Source organism: Rhipicephalus microplus, unplaced genomic scaffold (genome assembly GCF_043290135.1).
Source record: "Rhipicephalus microplus isolate Deutch F79 unplaced genomic scaffold, USDA_Rmic scaffold_15, whole genome shotgun sequence".
NCBI classification, from domain to species: domain Eukaryota; kingdom Metazoa; phylum Arthropoda; class Arachnida; order Ixodida; family Ixodidae; genus Rhipicephalus; species Rhipicephalus microplus.
Window position 1 is genome coordinate 698,126 of NW_027464588.1, and position 22,863 is coordinate 720,988.

At 44.3% G+C, this 22,863-nt stretch overlaps 1 protein-coding gene across 1 annotated transcript in view; it reads right to left on the reverse strand.

Annotated features, from left to right (window-relative positions):
- The window catches only part of LOC119173377 (uncharacterized), a 35,160-nt gene extending 12,534 nt beyond the window's left edge, over window positions 1–22,626 (reverse strand). The window contains exons 1-7 of the mRNA XM_075883100.1: window positions 22,198–22,626; window positions 18,751–18,839; window positions 16,895–17,126; window positions 14,451–14,570; window positions 13,059–13,147; window positions 11,213–11,429; window positions 9,533–9,575 (exon numbers count right to left, since the gene is read on the reverse strand). Of these exons, the coding sequence (XP_075739215.1) occupies window positions 9,564–9,575; window positions 11,213–11,429; window positions 13,059–13,147; window positions 14,451–14,570; window positions 16,895–17,126; window positions 18,751–18,839; window positions 22,198–22,389 (951 nt within the window). The 5' untranslated portion in view covers window positions 22,390–22,626 and the 3' untranslated portion in view covers window positions 9,533–9,563. The remainder of the gene's footprint in view (window positions 1–9,532; window positions 9,576–11,212; window positions 11,430–13,058; window positions 13,148–14,450; window positions 14,571–16,894; window positions 17,127–18,750; window positions 18,840–22,197) is intronic.
- Window positions 22,627–22,863: the final 237 nt, after the last annotated feature.

Here is a 22,863-nt window from a genome sequence, read left to right on the forward strand (position 1 = left end):
TCTCGGTGTCACCCTGTGCAATGATCTTAACTGGCGCCTGCATGTTACGAACATTATATCATCTGCAAACAAATCCCTAGGCTTTCTGAAACGTCACCTTCGGCACGCCCCGCAGGACGTCAAGTTACAGGCCTACAAATCCCCTATTCGCTCTAAATTGGAATATGCCTCTGAAATCTGGAACCCACACCAAGCATATCTCATCGACTCACTTGAGGCAGTTCAAAACCATGCTACTAGGTTCATTCATTCTTCGTATTCGTATAATATTAGTGTATCATCCCCCAAAAAATAATCTGCTCTTTTAAACCTTGACGTTCGCCGTCGCATTTCCAGCCTCTGCCTGTTTCAGAAAATTTTTCACAGCCCATTCCGTCATCCCTACATTGTTCCACCAGCCCGCATATCTCACCGCACTAGACATGCACTTCAAGTTGCCCGTCCACGCATTAGAACGACCACTTTTTCTATGTCCTTTTTTGTACGGACTGCAAACGACTGGAATGATGTTCCCCACGACGTCGTGGCCATTTCCTGTCCATCAACATTTTTCGACCAACTGTCTGCACGTCTTTCGCAATGAAAACCCGGGTCAATAAAAAAAAATAACAGAACTTTATTTGTTAACCCACCCCTTATGTAATACCCCCTCGGGGGTCTTTAAGGAAATAAAGTGAAGTGAAGTGAAGAATGCGCAATCAGTGCGTTGTTGAAAATAGTGCAGTTAGATTTCCCATGAACAAGCCGACATATGCCTCAGTGACATTGTAACCATTAGGTGAGTATTTGTCGAGTTAGAAACTGAATTAGGACTAATTGCTAAATCTCATTGCCAAAAATGGTCCTGGCTACCACAGTATACAGGACACCATACAAATTAGTTGTGCTCTGTGTAACAACGTTTCTCGTTTTATAAGCAGTGCTGTGTGATATTTTGGACTCCCTGAATAAACAAACTATGAATCTAAATTCCACTTTCATAAGAACTGTTCTTAACACCAATGTGAGACGTGCCTCAACAAAGTAGTACGGATACTTCTTCCAACTTGATGCTTTATACATCTTGCATTCTTTTTTTTTTTGGTGATGTTTCCAGCCGTAGTTTCTCTCTCAGTGTATTACTTTAGGGCTATGCAGAATGCCTGGGTGCAATTCACTGGGCTGTGTAACTCAATACCTTTTAAATGCGAAGCATTTATTAGTGAACGTCGGCGACTTAAGCGTATCTATCTATCTATCTATCTATCTATCTATCTATCTATCTATCTATCTATCTATCTATCTATCTATCTATCTATCTATCTATCTATCTATCTCTATCTATCTAACTGTCTGTCTGTCTGTCTGTCTGTCTGTCTGTCTGTCTGTCTGTCTGTCTGTCTGTCTGTCTGTCTGTCTGTCTGTCTGTCCGTCTGTCTGTCTGTCTCTCTCTCTGTCTGTCTGTCTAGCCGCCTACGACTTTCAGCTCTCCTGGCCGTTTCGATAATGGTATCATCGATACCAAAATTGGTTTGACACAACATAACTCTATGATGAGCATAAGTGACTAGTCATAACATGAAAATCATGACATGTATGTCATGAATCATTGTTTACAGTTGATGGTCTTGCTGTTCTTGCGGTGCTTTCATTCACATAACTTCTACTTCATGAGCTCTACCATCCCACATCACTTCACGAGGACTTCTTTAGGCTACCCCCTGCCATCTTTCCGCGCCGCGATAATCCCTTTAAAATCGAATGCTTCCCGTGTCGCACATTTCATTATGCTAGATTCTTAATACCGCGCACAATAACCGAGTGGAATGACTTACCATCAAACATTGTAACCGTCACCGATATCCCTGTATTTCAGAATTTACTAAACATGAGTGCAAATGTGTGAACCTTTTCTGGTATTCCCCCCTCTTTCTTCTGCAAACCGTGTTTTCTGTATAAAATGCGTATGTTCATGGTTCGTGTTAATTTTTACTGTGTTTGCCTAATTCAGTAATTCACATGTGCTATTGGTGATGTCATTCTTTTATGCTTTAATGGCACGTGTGCTTGTAGTAAGCTAGATTGCGTTTTATTGTACTCTGGTAACTTTATTTCTTTCTTTGTTTAGATCGATTTCAAAATATTTTTAATGTTTCATTATTGTTTGACTCATATTATTTATTCTGACTATTTAAAATATGCGGTACGAATATTGACCTTATATTTACTCTAATCTATTTAGCAGCTGTATAGTGTATAGTTGGCGTGTTTTCTGGCCCTATTAATCATTTCATGTACCTGTATGTGTTATAGCCCCCCCCCCCCTATGTAATACCCTCCTGTGAGAGGGCCCTTAAAGGTATTTGGAATAAATAAATAAATAAATAAATAAATATCTTGCAAAACTGGTATGGTATGACATGACTACTTGGCGAACACAAGCAACAGACCCTAACTTGAAAATCATAACATGCGTATCATGTAACAAAATAACTACATGCCACACTCATGATGCTCTCTTGGTCGCTTCGGTAACTTCGCATCTAGTGAATTTGGTATTTCTGGACGTGAATGAATGACGAAGGTATGTGACTGGTGCAAACGTGATAATCATCAGGTGTGTGCCATGTAACAACATGACCACATGCCACGCTTATTATGCGCTCGCCGCCATCTCGCTAGCGTCACATACACCAAGTTTGGTATCAAGAGACTTGAATGGATGACGAAGGTATGTGATTTGTGCAAACATAATAATCATGAGATGCATGTCATGTAACATCATGACTACATGCCACGCTCATGATGCACTCGCGACCGTTTCGCTAGCTTCACGTGTATAAGATTCGGTATTACGTGACGCGAACGAACGAAATAGGTAAATGACACGTTCAAGCATCATAATCATGGAATGCGTGTCATGTAAAACATGACTACATGCTACGCTCATAGCGCTCTCGCGGCCGTCTGGCCAGCTTCACATATACCAAATTTATTGTTACGTGACATGAATCAACGGTGAACACAAATGTCAGGCGAAACATAATAATCATGACGTGGAAGTATGCGGGATAACTTACATCCGCCTCGTAACGTTGCGCTGAATTTAAAGTGACGTATCTATCCTCCTCATTCGTGCTTCGCATATCATCGATTCCCACTTTCCGTGGGATCCGCCAATTATTGTTTGATATATTCGTACTTTTACAAGCCGCTAAAGGCTGAGAGGCTGAGGCTTCGTAAACATGTTTCGGCGGCTCGATGCAAAAAAAAAAAAAGAATTGAAAACAATTACTTCGGAGAAGCTAGCAAACGTTCGGACATTCGTAGAACCTGTCCACAGTGAACTTATCTTAATATTTTATTTACTTTTTTTGTTCATCACGAAATGGACTCTTTATCGTGTCTACCTATCGGAACCGGAACGCTTAAGCAGCTCGGCAATTATTTCTAGGAAACTGGCAGACGCACTTCGCGATAAACGAAAGAAATAAGCAGACAAACGGACCAGTTCTTCTAGCTCAGTCGGCTGTGGGCCCCAGGAAAACACATGCTGACACAGGATGTGACCCATAAAAGCCAACAAAAAGAAACAACAAAGGACGGAAAGATGCCAGTGCGTCTCGAAACACAACAGTGATGCTTAGTAGAAGAATTGATTTATATGTGGGGTTTAGCATCCTAAAACCACCATATGAGAGACGCCGTAGTGGAGGGCTCCGGAAGTTTCGACCACCTGGTGTTCTTTAAAGTGCACTCTACTGTGAGCACATGGGGCTACAGCATTTTCGGCTCCATCAAAAATGCAGCGACCGCAGCCGGGGTGGTTAGCAGAAGAAAGCGCCTAATTTCTGCAGCCTGAAAAGGAGCACGGCGTAGCGCCTGAAGCACAACGATGCGTGGATTTGCACATGTGGCGCATCACACAGCGTCAGTACCTTTCTCTCCTCCACTTCCATTGTCTTAGCTGCTACAGGTTGCATTCGTGCGCAACAAGTCGAGATCCACCCTCCCTCCCCCTTTCGCACGTGTCACGAAGCTCTGAGGCCATTCGTGGTGGGCATGACGTAGCATGTTGCTGAGCCTGACGGTGTCGTTAGCATCCGCCGCGCCTTAAGGACACTGGGTAACCATTACAAGTGGAAATATGGATTCGCGTAATTAAAGACAGTGTTACAAATACAGTTACAAAAAGATCGAAGGATGCGCAATCACCATGCTACACTTCAAACCCACACAACGCATCGCTGACCTATCTGCGTTTGTGGACGTAGGATATAAGCATGAGTGACAGAGGACACTTTGCGCTGCGTTCTCTATTAACTTAAGTTACTATAGTTGCATCACCTGGCACATTCATTGTATATCTGGCTATATCGGTAGGCGTTAACGGCAGAGTTAGTGACATTACGGACGAAGAAAGACAGCCACTGCTCCTTAAGGGTGTCAGCCCCGATTGTAAGTGTAGTTAGCACCACCAGTTACGATGTTCGTATAGCCCCAATCGTACGGCATATATACTATGCCTGAGATATGCGTAATAGACCGGAAACACTGTATACGGGGAGGCATTTGGAATCGATATATTTGAAGCATCAGTAACAGTCTCTACCCTGTTTAGCACACATGCGCACGAATAGAGTGGGGCAAATAGAATAGAGTGGGGAACAATCTGCCTCGTACATTGACTTCACAAGGAAAGGGGATGCTACAGTGAACCTTCGCCTACCCTGAATGGGAACTGTGCGTTCTTTCTCGCTGTTCAGTTGATAATTTTACAAACTCTGTCGGAACCGACGGCAGCTATGCAAATGTGATAAACACCATGACGGTTATATAGTGAGTACAAATTTTTTGTTACGTTTTTCTCTGAACTGCGAAGCAGTTTAAGAGACCACACCCTGTCATCGCTTCACGTCTCGCATTGGCGCCACGCTTATGATTCACAATAAGCTGTACAGACTACAAGCTTGAGCGCCAGCGCTTGCTTTCCTGCGAACACCAGTGTCGCCGAAGGGGTAATTCGGGAATCCGAGCCAGTGAAGCGACAGGGAAACGCCACATCGGAAGTCATGCACCTTGTCAACGACGGCCCCTGGGCGTGCCCATAATACTCTCTGGCCTGTTGTTAACATGCGTGACCGCTAAAAAGCACTGCCGAAGCTCTGACGTCAGGTTTTGTACTCCCGTGTAACAACCCAGAAAACAGTGGGTCCTTCGCTCCGTTGAAAAGGTCTATAGACTGTCTTACCTATTACATGTGGGCGCTACTATTTTGGGCTATGAAGTCCATGTTTTCTTGTTTTTGTATATTGCGTTATGAATTAATAAGGTAATTAAAGATTGTATGCACACATTCAACAATTTTCATGTGTATGCATCTACCGTAGCACTGCTTGTTTAGTTGTTAAAGATGCAAAACACAAAGGTTAACAGCCCAACACGGCGGCCCCGAAACCTCTCCGTGAACCGGTCTATACAAAGACGTACAGAAGGAAGAGATGGAGGCGAAAAGCCAGCGCTTCAGAGCAGCATAGGGCAGGAAGACAGTAAAGAGGAGACCATAGAACTTAAAAAAAATGTCACAGAAGAAATTAGGTGATTACAAGAAACGATAGGAAAAGCATAGAAAAATACCATATAATCAGGACAGAAAGCTGGGCCAGTTGGTAAAAATACTTGAACAGATTTCAAGAAAGCGCACGACTACGCGGACACAAGAGAAGAAGCGCTTTGTCCTTTCTTCTCTTCTGCCTGCGTAATCATGCGAAAGGAACAGAAACAAAAATAAATAAATAGACAAAACGAGAAAGTAAGATAAAATGGCAAGAAAAAGCAGATGAACTCAACATAAATTCAATATAAACACCAAATCAATTCTCTGGAATTCATACAGCAATCCCCTGCAGTGGAAGTGGCATGAATTTTTTTTTGTTCTGTCCTTTTTTTTTTGTTTGCGCAAGCTTCACCACGAACGCAACCTGGTGACTGCATCACCCAGAGCCGTATATTCTCAGACAATATTCGCACCAATTTTTTTATGCAGCGAAATACGCGAGCGGCTGTTTTTTTAGTTGACACACCCTTAATATTATGAGTCAAAGTCAAAATCCATCGGCCAAAGGAGTTGTCCAAGGTGATGACGTGCCGCATACTCGTCGGCATAGACCGGTTTTATTTTCTGTTATTTTTTCGTTTCCGCGTTCCCGGCAGACGTATAAAGTATACCTAATAGTCGACGTCGCTGAACGAAGGCGCGTCGCTATGTGAAACGCGAACCGTCGCCCTGGAGCTCGGCGTACGCAGTTGTTTACAGCGCCGCAAAACGCTGCTTCGAGAAAAAACCTCTTTACGCTTTCTTCGGACACCTCAGGATTGGTGCCTGTACCACGAAGTTGCGAAAGATTTAATGCCGGTGTAATTTAACAGCGAAAGCACGGCGCCCATGCACACACTTCACAGACGCGTTGCCCAAAAGCTGTGAATAGGCGCGTTGTGTAATGACTAACGCGCTCGCATGTCGGGAATGAAAACACGCATTAGCGTTAAATTGCTATTTGCCTGATAATCATCGTATTTATAATAGCCATTTTCTCAGATAACTTACGCCTTTTCAATGATATTCCACGTGGTGGGTAACGTTAACTTAGCTGGTAAGTGAGAACCGACACGTTTCTTTTACTGCACTTCGTTCGAGTGACTAATGTTTGTCTTATCTTGCCGCGACTGTTGGCGAGACATCGGGGATTTCCGAGGCATCCATAAAGCCCAATTTGTGTTGCGTGGACTTGATTAATTGCCATTTGAGTTAAGTACATAAACAGCCAATATGTCATTTTCTCAGACTCAGATATATCCCCCCTCCGTTTGATTAACTATGTATCGAAAGTTTTGAACTATTGATCTAGATAAAAGTTAAACAGAATGACACTCAAGACTAGGAGTAAAATGTTCTTTCAAACAATTCTGTGGTAAACAAGCGTTGGCTTTTGAATGCATAAATGAGACTTATCTGCTACAGTAGATTCAACAATGTACCAAATGCTAAGTCCGTGAGGAAGCGCTGAGCGTGCTTCATTGATTTGCGATGCTACTTGATGTGTACTGTGATAGCCCGGAGCCTAGCGCTTTGGTTATTGAAAATACCCTACGCTACTCCATTAAATGCCGTTCTTTTTCAATGCATGCCGTCAACGCATGCTCAAAGCATGAAATGTGTGCGAAGCACAGTTGACTAGTAGGTCACGCATTGTCTCGGCACCACTGTCACATAGGCGTTTCCTGGACGGCACACGCTTCGTAAGAAAACAAGTTCGGCAGCATGTATTGCCTTCAAGACAGAAGCCTGAAGGCGAAAGCCTCCTATAAGATTGGTAATGTGTGAATTGTAATACGCATCCTGATCGGAGACCCAACTTCCAGAAAGACAGAACAAGCGGCAGTGCAAGAGACTCGTACACAATCCCCTTGGCGTTTTCATTCAACCGTAATGTTCCTAACGTTTTGATTTTTGCGCTAAGAAAGAAGATCACGTGAGATACAATTGTTAAGAAAACAGGCGCACAATCTCAAGAAAGTAGACGGTGCGCATCTTTCGTCCCACTGCCGTAAGTGCACGTGTGGGCCTATATTTTGTGAGGCCGAGATTCTAGGAAGAAGCTGAAACAAGTGAGCCCATGAACTCTGGGAAGCGTATGATATAAACAAAATGGACTAACTGTGTTAGCAAATCCGCCTAATGTGACTGGGTTATCACCTTCTGTAAAGTTGTTTGCGCCTCGTGGCACACATGTATCACGAATAGGCCGCTTTTAGGTTTAACAGCCGTCGAGCGGTGGCTGGCGGAGTGCTCACATGTGTTCACCATCATTATCATTGTGTTTAGCGAGCCAGCGCCAGTAGTGACGTCTAGCGAGTAGGCTAGGTGGCCGGTCAGAAGGCGTTTGGTAAGTGGGGTGAATGGTAGCCCGCCGCGGGGCTCCGCGAGATACGGCTACTGAGGGTCATGTCCCGTTAGTCCCTTCGGGGTGAGTCGAGCTTTGGTGACGCCGCCTTCGCGTTACCTTGTTTTTGTTATTATGTTGATTGCGTGTGTTGGAAAGTTGTATAACATTGTTTTGACATGTTACTAGAGACGTAATTGATTCGGCTGGTGATTATGTATTTTATAAAAGTAGTTCAAAAAATGTACAAGCGTTTGGTTCGGTGCGGCTGCGTCAGCTGTCTCCGTGTGTTCCGAGAGCGTGCCTCATCTCGAGACCCCACGCTGTATAAGAGCGAGAAGAAGTTTTACGATGTCACATGTCTTTAGCTGTATAAGTAACATTGCCGTGATATGCGCGTGGCATGTCTGCGCACCACTGTAGTATATATTTAACTGCCATCTTTGGAGTAAACCAGTTGTCAGTATAGCACCTGTCCTGTCTTGCCACATGTCTACATCCTTTTTAGCGCAGAAAATCGAGATGTAATGCACTCACCAACTCACCCAACAATAAGTTCTTATGTACTGTTTCTTAAGAGATGCAAGAAGAGGGGGACGAACAAAGGCATTATTCACCGCCCCTCTCCCTTTCATAATTTCTAAATTTTGCTTGCGCTTATATAAATGCACATATACAAGCGCAAGCACAAGCAAGCATTAACTACAGTTTAACCAGCCCGAAAAAAAATGGCAATATTACTGGTTCCTCCCTCTCCCTTATAGCATTTCGAACCTCACGTGATGTTGCACTTTCAATATTAGCAGCCCACCATTGACCAAACGACGACGTCCCCTTATGACGTGCCCACGTGACGTCATTTCGTGTCGTCATGATGACGTAGCAAAGTTTCTCAAACTTTTACGTCAAGAGTATTCGTTCCGTCTGCGCACGTCTTTCACTCGGAAGCCACGTGCATTTTAGGGGCGAAGCTCCTTTTAATCTAACTTTGTCACTTGTCACGCGTAACCGAGAAAAGAAGAGACGAGAAAGAAAACAAGGCAAAAGAAATGGATGACCGTTTCTCGCCTCATTTCCTAGATGTCGTTACTCCACCACTACTCTCCGTAGTGGCACTATGTTCCGATTGGCCTCTGCACACGCTTTGCCTGAGTAAGCGGATAACGAGTACCTCTCTCAGTATTTTGGATAGTCGCCGTACGTGGAGAATCCTTGGTGGGGCATAAACGAAGCAGTGCGACGAGCGCGTTGAAGACGTTTGAGCTTGGCTTCCTTAGCTCACGTCTCGTCGGTGTTACCCGCACGCCGTCTGCATTCTCGAACGCGATCGGACGCATGTATGGACGGATGGACACAGATGTATAGACGACGGACGCTTCACCCCACTCATCATTCACTTCGTGGGTATGCCGTGATTTTTTCCTGTTTTTTTCACAACTTCTTTCGCCTATCAAAAAGCGGATGACTTGGGCGATAAGTTCAATCAGTTATGGGGTAGAAACTATGCGGGGGGGGCACTTATGCTTGGTGGAAATTATTATAAAGCCGGTATTCAGCACGCATGTCACCTGCAAGAAGGTGTGTAGAAGGGTAGATACGGTAGTGCTTACGCAGTATTGCGACGTTGTTGCCGGCCGACTTTTAGCCCTTGCCCTGAAACGAGAACGCAGAGCTTTAGAGTCAATAAATGTCAAAAGGCGCAAAAAAGGACCCTATTAGGGCGATATATAGCATGGTTTATAAAAAAGCAATTACAAGATCGATTGATGATTGAACTTTACTGATATGCGGGGTTTAACGTCCCAAAACCACCATATGATTATGAGAGACGCTGTAGTGAAGGGCTCCGGAAATTTCGACCGCCTAGGGTTCTTTAACATGCACTTAAATCTGAACACACGGGCCTACAGCATCTTCGCCTCCATCGCAAATGCAGCGTCCGCAGCCGGGACTTGATCCCGCGACCTGCGGGTCAGCAGCCGAGTACTTTATCCACTAAACCAACGTGGGCGGTGGGGGGGGGGGGGGGGGTTAAACCTAGAACTTGCGTTGGGCCGTCCGCCCAACGCAAGGTGGAACAGTAGCTAGGCTACTAAACAGTGGCTTGCCTGGTGGCCCGGAGATCGCGAGTTCGATCCTGGCCGTGGCAGTCGCGTTTCGATGGAGGCAAAATGGTAGAGGCCCGTGTATTGTGCGATGTCAGTGCTCGTTAAAGAACACCGGATAGTTAAAATTTCCGGAGCCCTCCACTATGGCATCTCTCATGATCATACGGTGGTCTTGCTGCGCGAAAGCCCAAACATTATTAACTTGCGTTTGGGATCCAGCAGAATGCTTCAGAAATTAGCTGACAACTCAATTACTGGATTTAGAAGGGAAATCAACTCAACATTCATGCTATAGCAGAAACAGCACAGCCATCATTAGCAATTGTGAGCCCATTTCCAGCGAACACTATAATCAACGTTGTTCGAAAGCCGTCATAATGTAGGCAGGCACCCTACGCGCTAAGGAGATTGGTAGTACTTTGTGCGTCCTTCTGCAGCATTGCAAATATAGTCTTTTGGCCGACTTTCATATTGTTTATCGAAAACAGCACGGTAGTCGCCTTCCTATCAATAGTGCTACGCCACTCTGATAGGCTTGTCATAGCATGTTATCTGTGATCAACAAATACCGGCCAAGCGTTCAATGATATAACGAAAACGTGGGATGAGGGATTATGAATAGCGGAAGTCCAAGATGCCTCATCGAACGCGAAAACTAGACTGTCGCCGTCACACAGCAATGGCATCAACACAATGTGACGAAAAAATCATAACGCCCATGATGATATTACCATATGATGCCATCATTATGTTGAAAGTTTCAATACTTTGGACGCTTTTATGACGTTGCTGTAGCATATTACTTCACATTACGTGACGTCACACGGGCCTGACACCGTCCCTTCGGGAAAGGGAACCGATCCCGGAGGTAGCGGAAAAGAACGCCAGGTGTTTAAAGCTTGCGAATGGGTGCGGTAAATGATCAATACTTATACTGGAAAGAAAAATATGGAGGCCTTTGCCTTCATGTCACTTTAGCATTGACTGCATAACTCACTCTCTGAGTTTATTTTTCTATGCGGCAGAACGACACCACGAATGTGCTTTTTCTTCTTTTTTTTCTTTTTTTGTCAGAGTGTATATGGAAACAGGTTCGCTGCACTGCGCCATCTCGTATGCCACCTCGCTGACAAACAACACTGAGAAAAGAAAAAAAAAGAAGAGACATGTGAGCACACTCACGATGTGGAGGTTGGTGATCTCGATGTCGCCGTCGATGATCATGACGGGCGTGACGAGGCGGCGCATCGAGTTGGCCACCATCTTGCGGTTCAGGCTGAGGAAGGCGCAGCTCGAGTGCGACGACACCTGCAGTTCCTCGTGCGTGGCGCGGTGAAGCTGCTCCTTGTGTTCCTCCAGGTCGATGTCGAACGATATCTCGCCGAAGTTAAGTGACAGTCTGCGAACAAGCATACGACGATAAGGATATACACCCTCGCCACGTTTATTGTATAACAAGGCCGCTATACGAGTGAACGGCTCATGCATACAAGTATGTTATGCAGCGACTACCTACCATCAAACTCGGGACAAGTCAACTTGACAAAAGGGCAAATAAATCAGGAAAGATGGAGCTAGCAGTGAGAAAATGACCTTCGAACGTGATATTGTAATTTACACGGCAACTTGTGCAAGTTCATCATCATCATGATCACCATCACCTCCACCACCATTATCATCATCATCATCATCATCATCGTCGTCGTCGTCGTCGTCGTCGTCGTCATAGTCATCATTATCACCCTTATTATAAGCCTATCTTACAGCTGCTGCAAAACAAAGGCCTCTTCCAACCCACTCTGTCCTGTGCAACCTCGTTCCAGTTTATGCCTGCAAATTTCTTGGTTTTGTCAGCAGTTGTGGCAACGATGTAAGTGTAGCTCGGCCTTTGTAGCAAAATACCTTTTACTGGATTTTCAGTCATGTTCAGGAAGAAACTTTTATGCATGCGTAAAATGGTCAGTTTGTATGAGTGGATGGGCCTTAAAAACGCAGAGTTGCTTGATTGACGTTTTTAGTTATTCCAACCCAAAAATTGCCTGGATAAGTGATGTCAATAAATGAAAAAAAAACCATGACAATGTCCCACTGAGATCTGCTGACGTATCTTGTTAGCGCGTCTTTACATGTAAACTTATAGGCCAATCTAAATTGCTCGAGCACGCCGTCTACGTACCTGTCTCCTCAACCCTGAATCCCCTTCCCCCCAGCGTACGGTAGAAAACGAGATGCGCCCATGGTAACCTTTCCTACCTTCCTCCTCTTCCTCACAAAGACTGCCGAAACTTTCTAAACTGGGGTCATCGACTTGCGTTTATTGAACGCGTGGTTTTCTGTGTTTCTCAAACACTAGATCAGTTTCAGCTTACCAGCCAAAAAGTGCGAAAAATTCTCACAGTAGAGGGACTTGGCGAGAGATCTCTCGCGCGATTTGACATGTTGTCATGGCGGCGAAAAAGAGAAATTTTGCTTATAAGTAGCCATGAAACTACAGCAATAAATTAGGTATATAGCGTAGGTTACCAAACTAATTGAACAAGGAAGAGCCACAAGTCGGTTTCGTAATGTCCGTCATTGTCAGTATTATAAATTAAAAGAAACTCAATTTTGTGACTACCACTTTACCTCAGGGAATTATTTTCGACAATATTTACAGAGGCACCCTGTAAAAAAGTATGAATCAAGAAAGAGACAGCATGTATGTATGTATGAATGAATAAATGTATGTATGTATGTATGAATGAATAAATGTATGTATGTATGTATGTATGTATGTATGTATGTATGTATGTATGTATGTATGTATGTATGTATGTATGTATGTATGTATGTATGTATGTATGTATGTATGTATGTATGTATGTATGTATGTATGTATGTATGTATGTATGTATGTATGTTCACTGGACCTTGTAAACATATCTCTAAACTGGCTTAATGCGTAAGCGCGAGATGTAGTGGCAGCCGCCAGGAAATTTCGCACCCTTACGCATGTTGCTACAAACAAAATTCCTCATGCGAAACTCACTTCTTGCCAGGTGGTTTCACGTGGAATCGTATGGTGTAGGTGTCGTTGTACGCCACCGCCCCGTTTAGGTTAACCGTGAGCGGCAGTTGCTATATAGGAGAGAAAGCAATGAAATAGATGTTATATACGCGCGCCACACAACCATCGTCTTCTATTCCCCACCAATCAAGGCGTCGTCTTGGCTGTAAACTAACATCTAGCCCTGCTTCATTGTTATGCATTTCCCGAATCTCTATATCTAGAATGGAGAGAGTTCCACTTCTGGCCTAAACTTGACTGCTACTGCGTTCATGGCACCCAAACAACAATTCAATATAACATCAGACAGCCGCAAAGTGGATTGTTAGTTTATCAACCATCCACTTTCAACTTTTCATGTGTCTGTACGCCTTCGTTACAAAGGCATGAGAAAAGAAAAAGATTTAGGCTTGTCCTGAAGATAAGAGCTTCGCTTCTTAGTGCAGTATAGCTCATAGCCGCGCTATATTCAATTTGTGGAAATAGCCAGCTCCAAAGTAGGCGTCGATGAACTTGCACCTTGATGCATCGAGCTTAACTTTGGTTATCACACCAGTATGTCAACCAAGCCTTTAACCTCGATGACATGCGCGTATATTGTTTTTGACATCTGTGGTAGTCCACCGTTCATGAAGTGCTCTAACAGGAATCTCAAGTCGTTCTCTTGCTGCAATGCCGTTATGGGCTTTTACGGAAATTACACAACGATGCGGTTATGAGGCACTCTACAGTGGAGAATTGAGTCATAATTTTGATCACCTGAGGTTAGTGAACCTGCCTTGTAAGATCTCTTCCGATGCAGAAACGACACATCACGATTAACATCACATAAAAAGTTGGCAGGAACTTCACCACGTGTTCTGTTTCTTGTGTCACATCTGATACGCTCTTTTTGTTCTAAGTCATAAAATCTTACAGCGAGGTTACCACTTTATGATGGGCGAGCGCCAGCTGTGTGTCGTCATACAGCGAATTGTTCTCATTGGCCGACAGCTGCCTAGACCGAGATCACAGTTGTGATCAGATGCGCTCATGACCCAAAGGAGAGAGCAGGTGCTAGTGTAGTGCTCCGCCTTTAGTCACACACACTAGCAGCACTAGCAGCACTAGTGCACTCCAGAAGCACATCGAGAGGTAGCGATCGCGTTTGGCAACATGTGATCAAAGTTATGACGCTCACGTGACCTGGCTTCTTTCACTCGTGTCATCTCCGTCTGTAACTTCAGCGATCTCATGACAAGCCGATAAACTCCGGCACTGAGGTAAATTAAAGATTGCGTGGGAAAATGTATTAGGACCCTTTTAATGTTCGGAAGGACCATGGATGTTTTTCCGAGTAATTATGTTATATTAAACGATAAAAACCTTTCTTACCTTAAATTCACACGGTATAACCAGTTCCGGAATGAATACACTGCCATATAGGGTGAACTCGTTGGCGATGCCTCCTTCATCCATGTCGTGCCTATTGTACTCGCGACCGTTGACGTAGGTCTGTCGAAAAAGTAAAAAAAAAGTGTGAATCAAGCAATAAATGAACAGCAGGATAACGTGGGCTCAAAGACCCTGTGAAATATATATGGCGTGCAAACACGTACACAGAAAAAAAGTCGACACATCAGGAACGCCTACTAACAACCCAATAAAAGCTCCACGGCGAAAAAGAGAGGCCCAAAAACGTATCTGCTCATGCCCATGCAACAGGCGAACATCATAAATCTGGCCGGCGCGGGGGTTTACGTGAAGGATAACTTGAAGGCGTTTGATTTCAGCTTTATGTAAATTAATCTATGGTAGGCTCCCTCATGCGCTCATCTTAAGAGCAGCAACTCTTAAAAAGACATTCACAAGAAAGCAGTTTTTTTTTTAGTTTAAGCTAATTAGCCTTTCAAAGTACCAAAGCCACTACTCATGCTATAACACGATGTTTCGCTAGCGAAAAAAGGCGCCTAAAAGAAAATGTAGGTGGCGACGCCCCCACTTCATATGTTTCGACGGTGTTACCCGGGCCTACCCAGTTCTTAGTCCGTAGATGTGAAGTAATATGTCTTTTGATAGAACCAAGTACTTATCGTACCAAGCTACGAAGAATTTTGTTGATGCAATCAGGTAAAAGTATGATAAAAAAGGCACTTTGCAGTCTCTATGTCACGCTGACGTCTATGTGCGGAGATTTTAGAGCGAAATATTAAGCATAAAAATTTGACCTCCATTCTCTCTTCTGGTACGCGCATGCTACGAAATCAATGACAGTGAAGTTATGGATGAGTAGTTTATCAGTTTATTTTGATTCATTGTTTCACGATAGTGCCTCTGAAGTACTCGTTCGTACGAAAAAATTGCGGTAAATTTTGTCATCACATAGCTGGAATTGAAACAATCTTCAGTAAAATCATATGTTATCGTGATAACTCGTCACGCACAGTAAAATAGTGCATGCAACGAGGACCTTCTCTTGCGCATTATTGTATGCATAGGATGGGTGGATGCTCTGAGATACCCTTTATAACAGGGTGGTGACAGGCGTGCCACAAGACTCAATAAATAAGCTTTTTCGTCTTTATCTGTATTTTTTTTAAAGTTGGCCTAATGCCGTAGTTGTCTTTTCGATCAACTCTACCTTACTTTATGAAAAATCAACGCGAATTCATAAACAAGTTTTCTGCCCTTTACGGCAGAATTTCCTTATTTTTCCCGCTATTTATTTTTGCCTCTTCTCTATATAGTTTTCTGCCACCAATACTCTAACCGTATCTTACTTATTTCTTTCGCGCCCGTGTTCAGTTTTCCATTGTCGTCCTTAAAACCCAAGGCTTCATGTAGGATTATGCCAAAACGTGACCTGGAGTCAGAACATACTCTGTCGTTACTTTATCTTGCCCATTCCTACGCACAGAATGCGCCATCTAGCGTTGCTACCACGAAGCTGCATGAAAACATAAAGTGAATGGGTGCTGACCATATATTGCATGACTTGGGTTCAATACCGTTTAGCAATAGTGAAATTTAAAGTGTGATAGAACATGTACAATATCAATACGTTCCGCCCTCCCAGCCTACCATTGATATACGTATGCGACACTACCTTCACTTATGTAATCAGCCCGATGAGGTTTATCTTAATTTTTTGGAAATAAATGCCTGCAAACTTTTCGTGGTTCTATTTCGCGAGTATCACTACAGCCAAACCCAAAGTAGACAGTGAGGTGCCGCTCTACAAGTGACGCCATACGTGACATTCCTGCACAGGTCCCATGATATTTGGCACGATACATCGGTCGACATTACTGGTATAGGGTTAATGAGGTTACAGAAACACGCCACGCCGTAGTGGGGGACTATTGATAGATTCTGCCCAACTGATGTTTTTTTTAAACATGAGTCTAAATATAATTACACCGGCGTTCTCGCACATCGCCCGCGTCCTCCAGCTGCAAAGCGCGACCCGACATATTAATCAAGGTGTGGCCTTATACAATCTAAATCACCCTAGTGTAGAACAATCACGTGACTACTCAAGCCATTGTGTTTTATAAAATATCCAAAAATATACATCGTAATGATACCAAACATCGTCGGACCACATGCAAGGTCCTTGTGGTATAACTCAAGCCTAAATGGACTACTAAAGTCGCTTAGCGCAGATAGACGGGACAAGATTAAGCTACACACACAGGCGTGACAGGAAACGTGTATGCAATGATTTGGGGAGGGGGGGGAGGCTAGCGGCTGAAGACGACGCAAGCGTCCGGAGTCACATGCTCCACCGCTCTAGACAAGTGTGGCTCTGACTGTGAAACCGCATCTTCGCCACCCACCACAAGCTGCTTTTCCTTGTCGTCGTAGTGCAGCTGCATGAAGTGCTCGCTGTGCGGTTTGAAGACAGGCGCCACCGAGCCGATGTCCGAGTTGTGCCACTCGTACTTATCCTCCTTCCCGTCCACCAGGTCCTGGAAGGTGACGCGCACCTTGTGGTGGCCGACGCTTGTGATCTCCGTCGAGTTCCACACGTGGTGCCTGTCCGACGAGTGCGTGAACTCCCAGTGCACCCTGCAGGCAGGCACAAAGTTACGCGTCGCTCAGGGTCCCTTATCAACCCTGAAGTTCTTTGAACGAAACATGTGTTCTCGCAAACGTATGAACTGCTGCCTGCGTCCAATTTCGGAGCTACTACATGTGTTCTTGTGAGAGAAGGCAAGGTGTGCAGATATGACCATAAGCATAGGCGTGCGCTGGTTTCTTTATGTAGGAAGAGGGGGTGCAAGCTTCAAGTTTCCCCAGTGCCCCCACACTGCTGGAGAAGTTGGCAAGAAGGGATGGGGGTTCGGAAGTTCGTGAGGACCTCGGTATACCGCTGGAACCCTTAGGAACTTTCTGACCAGAAACGCAGTGCAAATACGAGTTTTAGTTATCGGAGGGGGGGGGAGGCTCCTATTACGCCTGCCCCTCTAGTTTTGGTGACAATACACTAAGACCACACAAACAATAATTATCAGCCAATACAGTGCACTACTATAAAGAAAACCCAGATCCTCGATAAGGATGGTGCCAACGGTTGAGATTCAGCCCAGCCAGCTAACGGTTGAGATTGAGGTGCAAGCGGCCGTGAGAGTGGGGCACAGAGATGAGCGAGAGCGAACGGCTAGAGAAGGAGTGGCGAAGCACTGCACCTTCCTTCTCCTACACCCTCTCGCACCACATGCTCCAGTTGCTATGGGCGAGGATAAGCACGCACGCCCGCAGCTGTTACTATGGGAGAGGTAGTGAGAGTGGAGAGGTAACACCTGCCGGCATGCGGACACCACCGCGGACAACGCCGGAAGCCTGACATAGCCCGACTGAGAAATGCATTCGCATTTAGAAAAAAGTAAACGCGTGACCTATGATTCCATGCTCAGGTAGGGTAGTGACATTGTCACGCCTTACCTGCTTTCATATTGAACACTTACCAATAGCTCACCCTTCCGTCGTTATGGAGCTCCTCTTGCGCCAATTCAGCGAGCACAGGATATTGCTCATGACGTAACACGAATGCCAAACTAGGGCACCATTACACTTTTCCCACTTAATGTCAATGCAACGTTTTCATCGTCATATTACATGATTTTTCAGCGCGGACATTTACCTGCCTCGTTGCGATACAGAGCTCAGCCATTACAGCAAACGCCTGCGTCTCCTAGCCTCCTAAAATCCTCCTCAGAGAAAGGTTTTCTGCACGTCAGTTTGTTGCAATACCAAATGAGGAGTGAAAGACGACCTATATATGCCCTTAACAGGCTGGATGCGAAGATGCAATGCTGCCGCAAAAATGTGGGCTCGTGTAAGACACGCACCGCCTTAGTTGATCATAACTCATAATATTAAGCAGAAAGTGAGGAGTCAATGTGATTCCATCTCTCCTACTCTCTACAAACATTGTTGCACAAGGGCAACGCAGATATGTAATTACAACACGGTACAGTTTTCATAAAAGTGCTCACAATCTCGTGCCAATACATAGCTGGGCTGTCACCGTAGCACGCTTCAGCTCCACAATAACATTTCACAAGCTGAAATGACGCTCGCATTGCACATCCCGACAAAAATAAAAATAAATATATCAGCGTGTTTAAGTTAGCTATGATTCTATCGTTATTAATCTGTACACGGCTGAAACCCATAAGCCATGGTTCACCTCTTAAAGTCGACGGGCATCACCATCTGCATGTAGATGTCCCCAAGCTCCTTGATTGACTTGGGGAGCCTGATGTAGACCGGCGTGACCTGAAGACGACAGGGAGAGAGAGGGAACCAGCATTACTGTTGGCACGAGGTCGTCAGCGAGCGCGCGTGCAAACGGTCAGCCAAAAATTCTTTTTTTCGTTGCCTAAATAAATTCACTCGAGCTATACTTACATGTAGCAGTGTGCAAATAGAGGAAAATGACCTGCACATGTGTTTTTTTAGGAGCAAAGCGCCGAGAGTGTGGGTCTGTCCTTCCTCGCTCGTACGTGACTGCCTAGTTCGATGACTCACTCAGCAAGTGCGAACAGACAGACAGACAGACAGACAGACAGACAGACAGACAGACAGACAGACAGACAGACAGACAGACAGACAGACAGACAGACAGACAGACAGACAGACAGACAGACAGACAGACAGACAGACAGACAGACAGACAGACAGACAGACAGACAGACAGATAGATAGATAGATAGATAGATAGATAGATAGATAGATAGATAGATAGATAGATAGATAGATAGATAGATAGATAGATAGATAGATAGATAGATAGATAGATAGATAGATAGATAGATAGATAGATAGATAGATAGATAGATAGACAGACAGACAGACAGACAGACAGACAGACAGACAGACAGACAGACAGACAGACAGACAGACAGACAGACAGATAGATAGATAGATAGATAGATAGATAGATAGATAGATAGATAGATAGATAGATAGATAGATAGATAGATAGATAGATAGATAGATAGATAGATAGATAGATAGATAGATAGATAGATAGATAGATAGATAGATAGATAGATAGATAGACAGACAGACAGACAGACAGACAGACAGACAGACAGACAGACAGACAGACAGACAGACAGACAGACAGACAGACAGACAGACAGACAGATAGATAGATAGATAGATAGATAGATAGATAGATAGATAGATAGATAGATAGATAGATAGATAGATAGATAGATAGATAGATAGATAGATAGATAGATAGATAGATAGATAGATAGATCGATAGATAGATAGATAGATAGATAGATAGATAGATAGATAGATAGATAGATAGATAGATAGATAGATAGATAGATAGATAGATAGATAGATAGATAGATAGATAGATAGATAGATAGATAGATAGATAGATAGATAGATAGATAGATAGATAGACCAACACACAGACGGACAGATAGATAGATAGATAGATAGATAGATAGATAGATAGATAGATAGATAGATAGATAGATAGATAGATAGATAGATAGATAGATAGATAGATAGATAGATAGATAGATAGATAGATAGATAGATAGATAGATAGATAGATAGATAGATAGATAGATAGACGGACAGACGGGCAGACAGACAGACGGGCAGACAGACACACAGACAGACAGACACGCAGACAGACAGACAGACAGACAGACAGACAGACAGACAGACAGACAGACAGACAGACAGGACAGGAAAGGAAAGGACAGGACGGGACAGTGCAGACAGGCAGGCAGGCAGGCAGGCAGGCAGGCAGGCAGGCAGGCAGGCAGGCAGGCAGGCTATGGATGGACGGACGAACGGACATTTCACGATTTACCAATAAAACCCTCTGAGGCTTCGTCGCACTCATCATCATTCACTCCGTGGATATGCTGCGATTTTTTTTTTCGACATGTAGAATAGAGCAGCCGACGTTAGTGATTATGACGATGTTAGGTCACAACTAACAAAAGTCGCAAGGTCCTCCATGCTTTCACTCAAGGTGACTCGAGGATGAAAAAATATTTCTTCGTTTGTTATAGGTCTTATGGTTCCCCGTAGATTGTATCATTCTATCTCAATCCATTGTATGTACTTATTTGCTTTAACTACTAATCATTAGGATAAGCTATCATCGGAACCAGTTCCTCCTTATGAAGAATTTTCACACTATACTTCATCTCTGAAGCTCCCTTCAGCACTGTGAAGGATACAGGGTTTCATGTGAGATTGGGAATGTGATTAGCCATTCATTCATCCATAACCCGTCATCTACTCGGCGTCTCTCTGTCGTTTGCTCGCGCGCAGAGTCTAGGAAGCCTTGGGGCGCTTAAAGTCGACAGACGCATCGCAGAGAAGGAAAAAAATGGCTGCACACTTTGCAGCTGGGGCGTTTCGTTTAATGTATCGCATTTATGCATTTCGCTATCCGTGATTCCGTGTTACACTGCAATACGGCGGTTTCGTGGCGTATGAATACAAGTATACGCTTCATTTGTAATGTATAATTTTAACGATGTTCTTGTTCTTTCATAATTTCCATTACTCTGTATGTCATTTTAGAATAATTATTTACTTTTTCTTGCCTGTTTGTAATATAATTAGTATTTTACATATTTGAACTTCTCTGCCAGATTTTTTTGTATAAAGGTTTTTGAATTGTTGCTACCAATTAAAGCCATGTGTAAACCATTTCTCTGCTCTCCTTTTGCGACATTATGCGTGGGCCCGGAAAACATTTTCAACTCAAAAATGAAGTGTGATATATGATAGCGTTTTCCCTCTATTACTGTAAACGTCTCTTGCTGATCTCTATAGAGATGTCATTACAGGTGACATACCAACTGAATCGCTCCGTGTAACTCCTAAGAAATGCCCATTTACGCATTCTAACTTCCACACAGCGATGCGCTGCCATCGACCAAGCACCATCACGCGGAGCTTCGCATTGCTGCTTAGAAGCAGGCCTTGGTGTATGGAGCTGATTAAAGTCTCAACTCTCATTTCCAGAATGGAAAACTACGTGTGATTATGCAGCGTATCTAACGAAAAATTTCGCGTTACATTACCGAAGTATGTGTCGAGTGATACTTACCCCTATACTGTATCATGCAGTAAACTCCCGTGCAGGCGTGGTAACAATGACGCGTTCGTACCATATTGTGTTTGGTATCAAGAAGAAGGTGGTGAGTTCTAGTGCCCGCCATGCTACCATCCGTATGGTGCTAGTAAAAATAGTTATGGCGAGAAGGACATTCTCTTAACGTAGTCTTCAAAGGGAAGTAATCGCGTCTCCCTTCGCAGGCATTGTGCGCGGGCTGACACACTCCCATTCATTTTTTTATTGTTTTTTCTAGCCAGGCATAAACAATATCCCTGAGGAGGCACCGTTAAACGTACCTGCAGTAGTAAATATAGTTTTTTTTGTCACTACTGAATTATTGTATAGTTTGTGCCTATTTATGCACTCACAACCAACCAAACATAAAGAACCGAGGGAACCACGAATCTGCACCTCATTTTTTTAATTGTGCTGCTCTTTCTGGCACTCACAGGGCAAATACTACCTGATTGCTACCACGAGTCTGAGACAAAAGGATTATTCATTGGCACTTATAGGCCTGCTTACCGGATAGCGGTAGCATATGTGCGGCTTCGCCTGTGAACCCACGACCGCTATGATGCCCTTGGTGTAGGCGGAGTGTTCCTGCTCATCGTCCGGCCTCAAAACTATGGGTTCTGGCGCGTCGTCTTCATCGTCTTTGGAGCTCAGCGCCTCCAAACTCTCCACGCGGTCGACAGACTCGCAATCTTCGCTCATGATGGCGCCTGTGGACCTTACGCTTACGAATCAAGGACAGTTGAAAGAAACGCAAGCGCGCTGATCGCTGGTGTCGTGGAGAAACCCGGTATTCTGGATGACTGGCCTCGTTTTCAGTCTTTTCGCGGGTCCTCCCGTCGCCGACCTGCACGGCAGCCACTGCCGGAGACCCGTTGGCTGTAGATGCACCGGTCTTGGGCTGCCGACAGCAACAACCTCTTCCTAAGACAGCGAGCGAGAGATTGCGCCGGTGCGCTGCGATACAACCAGCACGTCACCATCAAGGTCGTAAAGATGAGTGGATTGAATTCTGAAACAATTACACCAAACATGCTCCCAGTGCCACCCACACCGGTGGTGGCCCAGCCGATCTGTTTCTCGCGATTTGAAAGCCCCTCTGGGTTTTCAGCGACACCACGCGGCCACAAAAGAAGCTTGTCGAGTGTTTATTAGAAGCTATCACTCAATCATCCA